Below are 15970 nucleotides of genomic sequence, written 5' to 3'. Positions count from 1 at the left end.
GAGACAAACACAAAAATAGTGAAATAACGTTTCAAGTTTTATTTTGTACCTTATCCTCCCAGCATAATGTCATTCCAAGCATGATCTTCTTATTTTTGGTGAATTAGTGCATAGAACTTGCATTAGCGCACTATGATTTCTTGTGCTCTGATTTCTGTTATTATCTATTACTTTCTGTACTTTGATTACTCTATTTTATCCCTGTCGTTCTCGTTATTTGCTTTCTCATATATGCCTTATCTAACCTCTTTTATGCTTTTATTGAGCCGAGGGTCTTTCGGAAACAGTCATCCTACCTTGGTAGGAGTCAGATCTGCGTACACTTTACCCTCCCCAGATCCCACGGTGTGGGATTTCACTGGGTTGTTGTTGTTGTTGTTGTTGTAGTTCATAGAACTTGCAAAAAGTAAAGAAGAGACTATTTTTTTTCTTAATAATTGTGATGTTCGAGTCAGCTTACATTGAAGTAAATTAATTTTACAGAATACTTATCACCTCCCATCAACAATAGGTACTAAATAACTTTATCTATCAATATTAGGACATATGAGAAAAAATCACTTAGTATATTTAATTAATTATGATTAAGTAATAAATTGATATAAATATACAATAATTAATTATATTTAAAAATGAAATCACATGTAAGAATATATCCAAGTCATGAACACTAGTATGTACACATTGAATGTGAATTAGTAATCACGAGTATGATCAAATGAACGAGATTCCTTCACATTTATTTAAAGATTTCAATTTTGACCTTAAGGATCACAAACGATAAACATCTAGTAGAAAGGGTTTTCCTTCAAAAATCCTATATATATGATATCAAAAATAAAATTTGATTAAACGAAAAACTAAATCTAAGCATTAGTAGAAAGAAATGATCATAAAAAATCATGACAGGGTGACAACTACATTTCCATCCTTAATTATACGTTTGTGTTTGTGCTTTCAATAGAAAAAATTGCCTTTAGTGAGACATGGAAATATAAATATTTTGGGCCAAAATAAGTACCAAACATCAAATGAAAATAGAAAAAATTGCGTTTAGTGAGACATGGAAATATAAATATTTCGGGCCAAAATAAGTACCAAACATCAAATGAAAAAAAAAAGTAAACTTTACCTAAATCCCATAATGGAAAAGTTTAATTACTATACATCCCACATTGTATCAAAATTACCCGATATCCCCTTTTTTTCAACTTTTCTGATACATTAGATTTGTATCTGATACATCAATTATCCAATCAGTAATTAATGAAGATCATCTATTTATGGATATTATCTTAATATAAGGGATGATTGGTATCAAATCAATTAGTGATCTAATTAATGGGATTAATTTGGCCCAAAAAAGAACGGTTGTGCAGTTGAAGATTTAAGCCAAAAAAAAAAGAGCATAAAAACAAACCAATTTCGTTTCCATTTTTTTTCCAGTTTGGGTTATGTATCTGATAGATCAGTTATGTATATGATACATCAATTGTTAAAAAAAACAATTGTTATGTCCATGAAGATTCAAGCCAAAAAACACAGCGTCGTCTCGAATGGAAAAAACAGAGCATCAATTCATACCGAAGTTGATTTCATTTATTTTTCAACTTTTGCTGATACATAGGTTATGTATCTGATACATAACTTTAGCTATATAATAGTTAATGCACATCAGCTATTTATGGATAAAAGATTGGCTCTTTATATCAATTACTGATCTATTAAAGAAGGCGACAGTTATGTAGATGAATTTTGAAGTCAAAAGTCAGAGCATCGAGTACAAGAAAAACAACAGAGCATCAATTCAAAGCAAACTTCGCGTTTCATCAATTAATCGATATGAATATCCCGATACTACTGAGACATTCTGGAGTTTGGCAATCCGATATTACTTATGAAAAATACAAAAGTGATGGAATCGTTGTCGGTGACAATGTATCTTACTCAAATTTAAAAGCAGCAATCGCTGCTGAATTGAGTGTGGATGAATCAGAGAAAGAAATTGAAATCCGATACATAGTTGAAGGTAACTCGTCGCCAATATATATTCGTAATGATATGGGTGTTAATCTTTACGTAGAGTTGAAGAAGAAAGAGCCTGGTTTCGTGAATTATCCCCTTTGCATATCAAGCTTTGATATAAAAAGATGTGAGATAAAATCATTCGACAGTACATCTGGAGCAATCGTTTGTGCCGAATCAAATGCGAATGAGTTCCATAATTTTGGTTTAGAAGAATCTGGTAAAGTTGCAAGTTGTTATATAGCAGAATCGGAGTTGACGAACTACATAGATGATACAAATGGTGCGGAAGTGAAGGAGAATCAATTCTATAAGGATAAAGCAACTCTAGTTGATGTAATGGCCAAATACAAAATCAATAATGAATTTAATTTCAAGGTTAAAAGATCCGACAGTAAAAGGTATGCGCATATTCTGCATTTGAAAATTTTGATGTTGTTTAGTATCCAACATTATGTATCAGATACATATTACTGTGTGTATCTGATACATTCTTAAAGTAAAATGATTTTTCATGTCATGATACATCAAAACTACATTTCTGCATCTGGAAATTTTGATGTTGGATAGTATCCAACAGTATGTATCAGATACATATTACTGTGTGTATCTGATACATTCTTAAAGTAAAATGATTTTTCATGTCATGATACATCAAAACTACATTTCTGCATCTGGAAATTTTGATATTGGATAGTATCCAACAGTATGTATCAGATACATATTACTGTGTGTATCTGATACATTCTTAAAGTAAAATGATTTTTCATGTCATGATACATCAAAACTACATTTCTGCATCTGGAAATTTTGATGTTGGATAGTATCCAACAGTATGTATCAGATACATATTACTGTGTGTATCTGATACATTCTTAAAGTAAAATAATTTTTCATGTCATGATACATCAAAACTCCATTTCTGCATCTGGAAATTTTGATGTTGGATAGTATCCAACAGTATGTATCAGATACATATTACTGTGTGTATCTGATACATTCTTAAAGTAAAATAATTTTTCATGTCATGATACATCAAAACTCCATTTCTGCATTTGGAAATTTTGATGTTGGATAGTATCCAACAGTATGTATCAGATACATATTACTGTATGTATCTGATACATTCTTAAAATAAAATAATTTTTCATGTCATGATACATCAAAACTACATTCCTGTAACTCAGTTAAAAAATGATAATAATGCTGTCAGTATGTATCAGGTTCATAATACTCTATGTATCAGATGTTTTTTTAACAATACATACAAAGAAGCATGTATCAAGTACATGGGTTGACACACTTCCTATCAGTATGTCACTGTATTTGTTCATATTATAAATGAAAAAATATTGATATGATACATGTTATTTTTTTAATACAAATGCAGTTATGTGATAGTATGCCTTTCAGAAGGATGTTGTTGGAGAATGAAAGCTTCATGTTGGAAAAAAACGGATATATTCAAAGTTAGATATTTCAATAGTGAACATTCATGTGCACTGAGAGATAGGATTTTCAACAAAGTTCATGCTACAAAGGCTTTTGTTAGTGCATTCACAGCCCCTAAATTGGTTAATCATAAGAGAATTGTCACCCCTAATGATATACGAGAGGATATTAAATCAGCGTATGGAATTGATATTACCTATCAACAGGCATGGCGTTCAAAAGAGCATGCTTTGCAGATGTTAAGGGGAAAACCTGCTGATGGATATAGACAGCTGCCTGTATATATACATATTCTAAAAACCGTATATCCAAATTCGTACATAAGTATGCACAAGTCATCAACTGATGAATTCATGTATTTGTTCATAGCGTTAAGGCCCTTGATGAGGGGGTTTCAGTTTTGTCGACCAGTAGTTGTTGTTGACGGTGCACATCTTGATGGACCTTATAAAGGGACGTTTGTATCAGCTAGCACACTTGATGGGGCAGGTATTACTTTCTTATACTGTGTCTTATTGAATAATAGTGTGTCATCTCATTTTTCACGTTTGTTGTGATTCTGATGAATTCTAATAACTATTGTATCGCTATTATTGATTTATTAGGTTGCATATTGCCGTTGGCGTATGGTATTGTTGATACGGAAAATGATTCATCATGGACGTGGTTTTTTCAGAATTTCAAGAATGCATTTGGAGAGAGGGACAATATGTGTGTTGTATCAGATAGGAACGAAAGCATAATCAAGAGTGTAAGCATGGTATTTCCCAATGTTCCTCATTTTGCATGCATATGGCATATATGGAAAAATGTGTGTACTAAATACAGAAGGAGCAAAGCTGTACTAAGTGACATCTTCTATTCAATGGCCAAGGCATACCGAAAAGATGAAGTCGATAAATTAATGGCCAAAGTTGAAAGAATCGATCAACGGGTGGCACAATATTTAAAAAATGCAGGATACGAAAAGTGGTCAAGGGTTCATGCCACTGTCAACAGGGGTAGAATGATGACTTCTAACATCGCAGAATGTATCAATGGATGTCTTGTTGAAGCACGAGAGCTGCCTATAATTGACTTTTTGGAGCAAACGAGAATGTTATTTGGTTCTTGGAACTGCAAAAATAGAGAAATAGCATCTTATACAAAACATACTTTGGGTAGAAAATTCGAAGATATCCTAGTTTCAAACACGATCAAGTGTTCGAGAATGAAGGTACACGATACATACTTTCTGACGCATATATACTGATACATCAGTGTAGATACATGATAGATACTTTCTGATACATACTTTCTGATACATATATATTGATACATCCGTTCTAATACATCATTTCTGTAATTGAATCATACTTTATGATACATATATGTGTTATTTATTTCTTGGTGGCTGATGATTCATCAGTTATGTATAACATGTGCTAATTAAATAATGAAACTTCAATTATGATACATAAGTTCTATATTTGATACATAAGTTCTGATACATATATGTAAAGATTATTTTCCTTCAGGCTGATGATTAATCAGTTATGCATAAATTGTTCTAAATATATACTGATACATCAGTGTAGATACATTATTAGTGTAGATGATACATAAGTACTATTAGATATATGTGAAGTTTATTTATATCAGTTTGTTGCTTCGTCATTCAAGTAAAGCCTGTGTTCATTATACACTGATATATCAATTCAGATACATCAAAATGTGTAGTTGATACATAAGTACTGACACATATAAACATAACATGTTTAAAATACATACTGATACATCAGTTCTGATACATCATTTCTGTAATTGATACGTACTTTCTGATACATATATGTGAAATTTATTTCTTGCTGATTGTTGATTCACCTGATATGTATATCCTGTGATAATTATTACCCTTTAACATCAGTTCTGATACATAGTTGTGTATGTGAGGAAGCAATACTGATACATAAATTTGAAATATAATTCCTGCAGGTTGTTGCTTCATCAGAGTATCTTTATTCTGTTTACGAATTAGGTATAAGATACATTGTGTGTCTAGAGAGAAAAACATGCACTTGTGGTAGATTTCAACTAGACGAGATACCATGTCCACATGCAATTGCAGTGTTGAAGAGCAAGAACATTACTGACCTGCACCCATATTGTTCTGATTACTACAAACCAGAGGCGTTGGCAAATACTTATGAATTACCAATGGTTCCAATGCCAGATAAGAAAGACTGGACTGCTCCGAAGGAAATTTTGGAAGAAATTGTCTTGCCGCCAATATACAAAAGGATGCCAGGAAGACCAAAGAAAGGGAGAAAAAAGTTTGCTAATGAGAAAATAACAAGTAGCACAAATTCTTGTGGACGTTGTGGCCACGAAGGCCACAACAGAAAGACTTGTAATTTCATTCCTAAATAGATATGATGTTTGTGGTATCTCGGTGTACATTCTAATTGAATCATAAAATAACATCTATTATTATATTTTATATTTGAATTTGACACGTGACATAAATATAAAAATCTTTTAGTGACAATTTATTTATGTATCAAGATTATAACATTTTATTGCTACAATTTTTTTAAAATAAAATACAGGACTTCCATCGGTTCGCCATGACTTGGATTAATGACAAATCTCACATGGTTTATTTTTTGGATCGTTATTTTCCCAAACATAAACATTCTTGTCTTTTCGACAACCATAATTACACAAAAGTTGTTGGTGATACATAAGATCCTATTTGATATAGGTTGTAGATTATCATATGCAGTAAATCTTGATAAATGCAAATCTGATACATAAGCAAGATGTATCATATACTTTAAATCTTGAGACAGAATTCTTATGCAAAAAAATTAATGTATCAGAATCATTAAATATTGAGAAATGAGAATCTGATACATGTGCATGATGTATCATAATAAAAAAAACTTGATTCATGTATCAGAATTCACAAAATGTGACACTTATGAATATTATACTCGATACAAGTTTGATACAGTAGAGTATAAAACATAAACTTTGAATTTATATTCCATTTTGATACCAGAGAAAAACATAGTAAATCTGAGGTATGGAAATATTAAAATATACTAAATCTGATACATTACAGTTTATGTATCAGATACATTGGAAGAATCAGAATCACCTAAAATGTGTACTATCAAAAAAAATTTATTGAACATCAATCAGTTCTCCTTGGTTTGGAGATATGTCTCTCCTTGGTTTTTTTGGATCGTCGTTATCGCTAACATAACCATCCATGGCCTTCTGACAACCATATCTCCATAAGAGTGCGGCATATCTTGAACGGAAGAATTCAGCGTTTAGTCCGGTACTTGGAATAGAAATTCCATCACTAAGATATTCAGCAAACATGGCCAGGAAAACTCCACAATCCCTGCAAATAAAGGAATACAGGAATTTAAAAAAAGTAAAATTGACATATGAATGATTTAGGTATACATAGCCGATGTTAAAACTCACAAGCTGCCACTTCCCTGTTGCGCAATTCCTTCAACATACTCAACTGCTAATGGGTGATGTGGTTCAAGCATATTACCGGTTGATTTGTCCTTGTATGAATCAAGAGACGACCAATCAGTACGTTCGTTGTTGTCAAAGAAACCACTGTCTTGCAGGTATGTTGGTAGCATTGCTGCTATCTTTTGGATCTCTTGGAAAGGGTTGCTACTTCTTCGTCTAGGCGATGAATCATACACACGTATCAACCTCTCTTTCAACACAACTACCGCAAGAACCCAATGAAAATCCATGTCGCAGTTTACTGGAATGTATACCTCATCTACCAAATGCCAGGGCAAACCGGCTGGTATTGAGAAACCTCTTATTATGTTCTTCACGGATCTCTCTTGATGAGCTGTAACAGTGGACCTTGCCATATCTTCTTGTGTAGAAATGTTAGGTGGAAGGTGATAGTAGCGTGTGTGTGCATATTCGATGTAATTTTTGAAAATGCAATTTGTCGTTGTGTATCGATAATGATTGCTCAACTGCATCTTCGATTTCTTCCGAAGGTAGTAAAATATTACATCGATGTGCTGCACATTTTAAGAAAGTATTAGTTATATAACAACTAGCATCACATATCAGATTATGTATGTATCAGATACATTTATCTATCTATGTATCAGATACATTAATATGTATGTATCAGGTAGTTAGTATGAGTTGTATCATATTATTTATGATGAAATTTTTACCTCATCGTTCCAGCATCTGTCCGGCTGTGACATTAGGTAGAACCAGTTCTTATCTTTAGGAAATGCCACAACAAAGTCCATTCTTTCAAAGCCGAATGAAGAGCACTTAGATCTGTAATGATCCTCCTTCGAATTCCTGAATGGAAACTTGTAGTTTAATAACATAACAAATATAATACACGACTTGTATGGGTATAAGTTGAATATGTCATACTTACTTGTTGCCATGTGATTTTAGAAGTCCTTTATCTATCCATTCAGAGTATTCTGTGACAAGCTCGGAAGGGGGTTGATAGCATATACCAAAACCTTCAAAAGGGTGTGTCTGATGCGTAACATCTGACAAATTTTCCTTTCCCTTTTCACTCGACCCAAAGTTTGAAAGATACGGCGACTGTAAGATCTTCGAAGGAATCCTGCTTCTTCGAGATGGTGTCTTCGCATCGTCAGACAATACATTAGCTTTTGATGGAAGAGTGGTTGGTAGCTGGCTATCGCGTAATAGACATTCATCCTGAACTTGCTCATGACTAACAGCTGTCAATGGCATGGCTGGTAATGGAAGTCCGTATATTAGAGCATCTATCACATCCAGAGTTTCTGACGAAAATGGTGCTGAAGTATTGGATTCTGATGTGCTTGGTTTGATTTTTTCTTTTTCAATCTCCTCGACTTGCTCTTCTACTTTGGCAGATTTATCATCAGCTACTCTTCCATCTTTCTTTACAGTGTTCTACACGTAATGTATAACGTCATTAAAAAAATTAATAATGTTGATTTTATCTCAATAAAGAATCTGATACATTACCTGTAATGTATCAGAATCAGCAATAAGCTGATCAGTATCTGCTCTTTGTGGTTCCATTTGGTGTGCTGATACATCCTTGACGGATGGTTCATCTTCCTGGAAACATAATAACATTTACTTATGATATATATGTACTAAATGTCTAGATATATATATATTTAAAGAGGTAGAGCTTATACAAAATATATATACAGAATCAAATTATTCATCAATTTGTTTCTGATACATTACCTTTAATGTATCAGAATAAACTTGCTGATCAAATAATTCAGGAACATCTGCTAAAATGCTTTGTTCCGATATGTTGTCCACCTGATTTATCATGGTGGATGGTTCAGGTCCCTGAAAACATAATAACATTTACAATTGATACATGACAATGAAAATTATTCAGAAGTTTAAAAGCATAAATATCAAATATTACATGATGTATGTACCTTAATATCTTCCTGGACATTAGATTTGTCATTTTTTTGGGGTGGGTCAGATTTATTTGCAAAATTGTGCACCTCCAATCCAGTAGGTGCTTCTTGTTGTTCAACCACATGGAATGATTGATCAAAATCATCTTTTTTAACTTGAGATGATGTGCCAGTCATTCGGTTCGCCATACTGTCGATGGCTTTCAAAAGATCAATGTGATTTGAATCCATTTTGTTCTCCAAACGCTTGAACTTCCGGTCAACCTTGATACATGTATATGAAAAATCAGAATGTATCACCTAATTAAAAGTATATTGTACGTGATACATCTTAAAGTAATAACTTACGTATCTCTTTAGAGACTTCTTTATGGACTTCTTCAATGCTTTGAATTGCATATGAATAATTCGATCCGAATGACCGGAAGATTCACCTCCTAAAGCTGACTTCGCCCCTGGTACATTGTCAGGAGAAACAGGCTTTTCTGATTCCTTTGGTGACTTTGCCCCCGGTTCATTGTCAGGAGAAACAAGATTTTCTGATTCATTTGGTGGTATGAAATCCTTGTGCATGTTGGCTGTTTCTACTTGAATTGGCTTTTTAGCAGGGGAAGTCTTCATTCTCTTGGAAGGAGGTGGAGAAGATGTCTCAGCGACATCCCTGGATCTCTTTAAAAATTCAGTGGGTGGTGTTGTTGAGAAGTCCTCAAATCCAGTGACTTCATGAGGTTTTCTGAAATTGACCTTGGCAGCCGATGTTGAATCTTCAGGTTTCTGTTGGCTGTCATGAACGACAATAGATTCCATTTCATGTTGAGGTTGGACAATGTTGGAGCATGGATACTGCAAAAAAATTGAATAATTGATACATGTTAATTCTGATACATAGACATGATGTATCAGAAATATTACTCCTTCATACATGCTAAATTGATAGAAAAACAACATTATCTGATACATACATGCAGATGTATCATGAGATGTAATTCTAGATACATTATAATTTGATACATAAGATAGAGTTTTCATGAGTTGTAAATACTGATAAATGAGTTTTCATGAGCTGTAAATACCTTTATGATACATACCATTATATGTATCAGAAAGGTTATATAAAGTATATGTATAAGATACATTATATCTTGATACATTTATATCCTGATACATAAATATATGAGCTGATACATCCACTTTATGAATCAAATTATACTGTATCAAGGTCATGGATATATAATGTATCTTAGATTTTATGTATAATGAATCAGTGCATAAACGAATAATATTCAAAGCATGTACCTCACTGAAGATGGTAGACATGAATGTCTCAAATTTTGGCTTCACGGCGACAACACGCCAGTTAAGAATTCTGGGAATTTTATTACCCACTCTTACAGCAATTTCAGAGGGAACTTGAGATGCACATTCATATATCCAAACATTCAGAGCGTATGGCATGCCGCCTAGACGATACATTTGTTTGGCATTTGAAAACTCCTGACGCATTCCTTTTATCAATTTTGAATATGCTAATTTCCCCCATGGATATTGCTCATAACTACCATCTTCTACCATCTTGAAATCATCAACTGATATAGGTGCATCACCTAGTTGAGAAAAAACAAAAGTATGGATGAAATAGAGAATGGCCATCTGAACGGCATCTTCGTTTGTTTTCCATCCTCCAACCAGAAAACGCTCAACGAAACGAGCTTTGTTGACCCCATTTTTGGCACCAGGAAAATATAAAGACAATAATCTACTTGCTTGATCATCAGAATACTTGAAGTCATTCATATTACCGGTGCATCGCAAACCAGTAATGATAGCAAAATCATTTATTGTAAATCGCAGTATATTACCCTGCACATGACGAATGTGCAGTTCTTCTTTGTTTTTTTGGTCTACCTCAAGAAGTAAGAGGCATTTGATGATTTGCCCTTGAAAGTTGCAGTTTGGCATATCTAAGTAGTGACCAAATATAGATTGCCTAAATAACTTTATACCTTCTTCACCTATTGATGATTCAAAATCATCAAGAAAATTAGCCCTATATGCCGTTCCGAATCTCAATGGGTGTGACGGGATCTTCTTGATGACGTATTTCATTCCCTGCATTGACATAAAAATAGTTAAATACAACTTGAACTCTATACATGGATACGATGTATCATATGCATTAAGATATCTGATGCATAAGATGAGATTCTGATACATACAGAAGATGTATCAGAAACAATTATATATTATATTCTGATACATACATGTATATGTATCAGAATCATTAAAATTTGAAACATCAAAAAATGACACTTACACATGGTATATCAGAAATAGTAAATCCCAAAAAAAATTGCATTTGAAAAATACATTATGTATCTGATACATAAATATATATGTATCAGAATCATTAAAACTTGAAATAACAAATACTGAGGCTTAAAGATGATGAATCAGAATTAGTAATTCTCAAAAAATTTCATATGAAACATACATTATGTATCTGATACATAAATGTAGATGTATCAGATTCATTAAACTTGAAATAACATAAACTGAGACTAAAACATGATGTATCAGAAATAGTAAATCTCAAATATTTACATTTGAAAAATACATTATGTATCTGATACATAAATATATATGTATCAGAGTCATTAAAAATTAAAACAACAGAAACTAAAAATTAATAATGATGTATCAGAAATATAAAATCTCCATAAAAAATACATTTGAAAAAGATAATATGTATCTGATACATAAATGTATATGTATCAGAATCATTAAAAATTAAAACAACAGACACCTAAACATGATGTATCGGAAATAAAAAACCTCCAAAAGATTTCCTTTTAAAAAGATATTATGTATCTGATACATAATGATATGTATCAGAAACATTAAAACCTTCACAAAAAATGCATTCTAAAACAAAAAAACTTAATTGAACACATACCTTTGGGAGATTAGGGCGTGTTGTAACCCCTTCAATTTTTTTGACTACTTCATTGGGTGCATGTTTAACTGTAGCTTTTGACTTCAAATTCTCTCGTAGCTTATTCATCACTGCCGGATCGTTACGATGTTTTGATCTAACTTCGTCGTAACCTTCCCAAGACGAATCAGACCCGGGAGAAACAAGAATTCGTTGATTTTTAGTGGACTGTTTGAGACCATGAACGGAATCCATATGTATAAGCTAAAGTATGAGAAACACAAATAGATAGATTTACAGAAGAAAGCAAATGATAAAAAATTAGAAGATTTATCAAAAGATTTTCAGAAGAAATCAAAATATACAAATTTTAGGAGAAATCATATTGAATGAGGATGAATTAAAGTTTCATATAAGGAAAGATTGATACATTACCTTATTTGGAACCTGATTAACACTTGAAGGAGCAAATTAGGGCAAGAAAAGAGGGATAGGGCGGATGTATCAGTGATTTTAGAGAGAGAAAGGAAAAGGAGGGAATTTGGAAATTTTTTGGTGTATATGGGAGTAAAAGTAAATATATTAGGGGAAGTTGTGTAAAAAGGTAATTTTCCCAAAAAAAAAATAGTAACAATTGAGATAAAATGGGGTCACTCACACGTACGTCCCTATCTTTTCTCAAATTACGCGGTTGAGAAGTAATAATAAGAAATGAAAATTGAGAACTGAGCTTTCTATAAATACAAAAACAACCCCCATAAATATCGAAACTGATCCGTTATCCTCCTCCATTCAATTTTTCATTTTTTTCTCACTACCTCTTTACCCTCGCTTTCTGCAATTCGCCATTATTGAAACTTCTTCCTTACGTTTTTTATATATTGGTACGTTCTTCATCTTTCCTTCTTGTTTTTGTGTTAATATTTTTTGAGATCTTTATTTCGCGTATTGTGATTTTCTGATTTGATTGAAAATAACTGTCAAAATTTCTGTTTATTGTAATCTATGTTTGTTTTGAGTTTTGTGTTCATGAAGAAAATGGAAAAAATTCAATTTGCTCTTTGAATTTGAGGTTAAAAATAGTCAATTTTTGATTTTGACATTGTGAAGGAATTCGGTCAACTTACTTCAATTTTTCGTAAATTGTTTATGGTTATGGTTGGAATTAGTTAATTGCTATGTGGTGGGATCGGGATGATCCCTTCACGTTTAACTAGAGGTGTTGAGTTTGAGCTTGTGAATAAAAAAAAAATCTTTGTAGGAAACTCTTTCTCCCTTAATGGGCATTTGAATCTAAATTACTCTGGCTCTAATGCGGGTACTACTGCATTAGGTGGGAAACCAAAAGAAAGAGTTAATGACGTTAGCTATTTTCATGGAAAAGAAAATCTTTATATTCATTGAGCTGCTTCTATCTGTTCTAAAGCAAGTTCTTTTGATGATTTTAGTTTCCTGTCAAGCTGACTTGTTTCAGAAAATTGGATAATTCTGTTTGTTTCGTTTCAAAAGCTTTATAGGGAAAGCTTCACTCTTGTGCATTTACGAAATGGAGAAATGAAAAGAGGAATTGGGGAGAGAATTTAGTTATATGTCAACTTGTACCATCAAAGTTTATGTTTCTATCTCCTATTGGCATACAGATATCAACCTTTCCGAAGGCGTTTTATGTGTTTTTGGCTTTTAGATATTGAAATGTAGGCTTGGAGATGTAGGTTGGAGGTTGACAAACAAATGTATTTTCAATCAAAACGAATTGAAATGCAGTTTTCGCCATATTCTAGCTTTGCGATCTATTTCAATTTTTTCAGGAGCTAACTCTTGTTTATAAATAGATTCTAGCTACAAAGTATTTTTTTTAACTACTTTTGTTTTTCAAACGAATAGATGCATTCTATGATTAGTATCTAGTGCCTGAATCTAGCGTGTTTACTTGGGACCGTAGTTTTTCCAACCCTTGCTCCTCACAAGTCATATGCATACTCCCTATAGGCCAAGTTCTTAATGAAAGGAAAATGGAAGCGAAATAGGAGGATGCTTTGCTAAGTTATCTTCTTTCATTTTGCTTTCCAAATGGTCAACTCATCAGAAACGAACTAACTATATGTAATATAGTCTTTTGGAAATCTGGATTTCATGCTTCAATAGAAGTTGTTGACATTCAATCATGTTGCCGTGCAGATAAACGTGTATGTTTTCATTTGTACAATTCATTTCTTGTTTTAAACTATTATCATAGATCCTGTCCTTGTAGATTTTCAGGTTAAGTTTCTATCAACGGCCATTTACTTCTTATGGATTTTCTTGTAGAGTGACTGAATAAACTTTATGGGGTGACTGATTTGTTTGCAAATTTTTTCCTTTAACAGATCTCATGGCTTTGGAACAAAATTTTGTTGGTGAAGATATGTTCAGTTTTGTATCTGAAGAAGATGTTTCCCTTAAGAAGGGGAGTGCAGTTCCAGTTCCAGTTCCAGTTCCAACATCAAGTTCTGACAATATAACAGGAGGTTATGATTGCAATATTTGTCTCGACTCAGCACATGATCCTGTTGTCACCCTCTGCGGACACCTCTACTGCTGGCCTTGCATTTACAAGTGGCTTCAGGTCGAGACCTCTACTCCGGGATCAGAAGAGAAATGTAAATGTCCAGTCTGTAAGGCTCACATCTCTAACTCATCGCTAATACCTCTCTATGGCCGTGGAATATCATCTACAGAATCTGAATCCAAGAAATCTCAACTGGATGTTGTTCTACCCCGCAGGCCTCAAGCCATTGGAATAGCAACACTAGTTAATTCATTGTCTCCATCTTCTCACATGAGTCAGCAACTTCATCACAGGCGATCCGTCCCCTCTGCTTTTGGTAGCTATGCTGCTTTGGCTCCATCTAGCTTTGGGGGTACTCCAACGATAAGTTTGTCCAGCCCAACAGTTGGGGTATTCGGAGAAATGTTTTTGGGAAGGATGTTCGGAAACTCAGACGCAAGTTTATTTGCTTATCCTCACCCAAACACTTCCTTCATTCCAGGAAGTGGCAGTTATAGAATGAGGCAGGTGGAAAAATCTCTTAACAGATTATCCATCTTTCTTTTCTGCTGCATTATCCTATGCCTTCTCCTATTCTGAGTGTTTAATGCTTGGTGTATAGTTGTGAAAATTGTGCTACTGTTGTCACTAACAGTCGGTCAGTAGATAGTAGAAATACATAATAAGAGATTCAACAACAACAGAAAAAAAAAGCTCAATACCGTGCAAAGGTTGTTTTTTTTTTTTTACTCTTATAGTCTTCTGTGAAACTTTCTTGCCCTTCAGAAAGTGGCAACAGACATAGCCATGGCTATCTGCTCTGTCACTTTGGTAGTCTCTTGTAAGGAGCCCACTGAACCTTTTGCTTTGTGGCCCAAATGGTCTCGTGATATGAAGAACGAACATGTTACTTTCCTATTTTTTCTGTATTCTCTGATCTTCATCTTATTTTCATTTTAAATTTATTTGGATTTTCGTAAGTTGATTAAAGTTTTGAATTTGAGCTTTGAAAACAGTTTCTTGCCGTACTGCAGCAAAAGACTGCATACAAAAGACCCTTGTCTTCTAATCCTCTCTGGATCCCTTTATAGCAAGAGCTTAGTGTACTGGATTGCATTTTATATATATAAAAACAAACTTTTAGATTCTAATTTGATCTTGCGCAAGGGGACTATTAACATCAGGTTTTAATAATAGGATTTCAAATTTAATTTGTGAATTTCTTAATACAACACAAGTATTGAGACTAAAAGTAAGATTTTTATGAAGGAGATTCAAAATATAAAGTGAACACATTAGGGGAATGTAACTTTTACTATATACACAAAAACAACTTCGTGTCCAGCGTGATTCCAGAAGTGAAGTTCGGAAAGTATGGTATATTTGCAGCAAAGACAAACGAGAGTTGTTTAGATAATCCATTACAGCTAAGACAAACAACATTTTAGTTATTCCATCTACGAGTATCAATTTTTAAAATTCAAATTCAATTCTAACTTAAAAGAAATCTTTAAGTATCTTTTATTTTTGCAAATTAATGAAAAGAAAGTACCGGAGTCGTACTCCGTACCGTACAAACAATATTTA

The 15970-nt window shown here is 33.2% G+C and overlaps 3 protein-coding genes across 4 annotated transcripts; 2 read left to right on the top strand and 1 right to left on the bottom strand.

The window, feature by feature from the left end:
* Positions 1-3456: 3456 nt before the first annotated feature.
* Positions 3457-5902, top strand: LOC129892474 (uncharacterized). Its single transcript, XM_055968044.1, has 3 exons — positions 3457-3966; positions 4083-4693; positions 5452-5902. Exons 1-3 carry the CDS (start codon positions 3714-3716, stop codon positions 5884-5886), a joined length of 1299 nt encoding a protein of 432 aa, XP_055824019.1. The 5' UTR covers positions 3457-3713; the 3' UTR covers positions 5887-5902.
* Positions 5903-6645: 743 nt separating this feature from the next.
* On the bottom strand, positions 6646-11018 carry LOC129891819 (uncharacterized; the record flags this gene model as incomplete). Its single annotated transcript, XM_055967305.1, has 9 exons — positions 6646-6871; positions 6958-7532; positions 7695-7830; positions 7913-8427; positions 8503-8598; positions 8734-8844; positions 9012-9188; positions 9312-9767; positions 10221-11018. Coding segments are annotated over 9 exons (3090 nt in total), but the record flags the coding sequence as incomplete, so codon positions are not given.
* Positions 11019-12618: 1600 nt separating this feature from the next.
* LOC129892477 (E3 ubiquitin-protein ligase RMA3-like) lies at positions 12619-15324 on the top strand. 2 transcript variants are annotated; one of them, XM_055968048.1, is made up of 2 exons: positions 12619-12740; positions 14223-15324. In XM_055968048.1, the coding sequence occupies exon 2, from the start codon at positions 14228-14230 to the stop codon at positions 14981-14983; it is 756 nt and encodes a 251-aa protein (XP_055824023.1). In that variant the 5' UTR covers positions 12619-12740; positions 14223-14227; the 3' UTR covers positions 14984-15324. The 2 variants fall into 2 exon arrangements, with proteins under 2 accessions (XP_055824023.1, XP_055824024.1); XM_055968049.1 differs by lacking the exon at positions 12619-12740 and adding an exon at positions 12842-14042.
* The last annotated feature ends 646 nt before the right edge of the window (positions 15325-15970 follow it).

This window comes from Solanum dulcamara, chromosome 6 (genome assembly GCF_947179165.1).
Source record: "Solanum dulcamara chromosome 6, daSolDulc1.2, whole genome shotgun sequence".
NCBI lineage: Eukaryota > Viridiplantae > Streptophyta > Magnoliopsida > Solanales > Solanaceae > Solanum > Solanum dulcamara.
Note: the sequence above shows the minus strand (reverse complement) of the source record. Positions and strands in the feature narration are given on the sequence as shown.

What these genes read in the sequence shown, in the direction of transcription:
- LOC129892474 (XM_055968044.1), top strand. Translation starts at nt 3,714, where the DNA reads ATGTTAAGGGGAAAACCTGCTGATGGATATAGACAGCTGCCTGTATAT. An exon ending in TAGCACACTTGATGGGGCAG is followed by an intron (nt 3,967 to 4,082) that starts GTATTACTTTCT and finishes TTGATTTATTAG; the next exon opens with GTTGCATATTGCCGTTGGCG. An exon ending in TCAAGTGTTCGAGAATGAAG is followed by an intron (nt 4,694 to 5,451) that starts GTACACGATACA and finishes TAATTCCTGCAG; the next exon opens with GTTGTTGCTTCATCAGAGTA.
- LOC129892477 (XM_055968048.1), top strand. Translation starts at nt 14,228, where the DNA reads ATGGCTTTGGAACAAAATTTTGTTGGTGAAGATATGTTCAGTTTTGTA.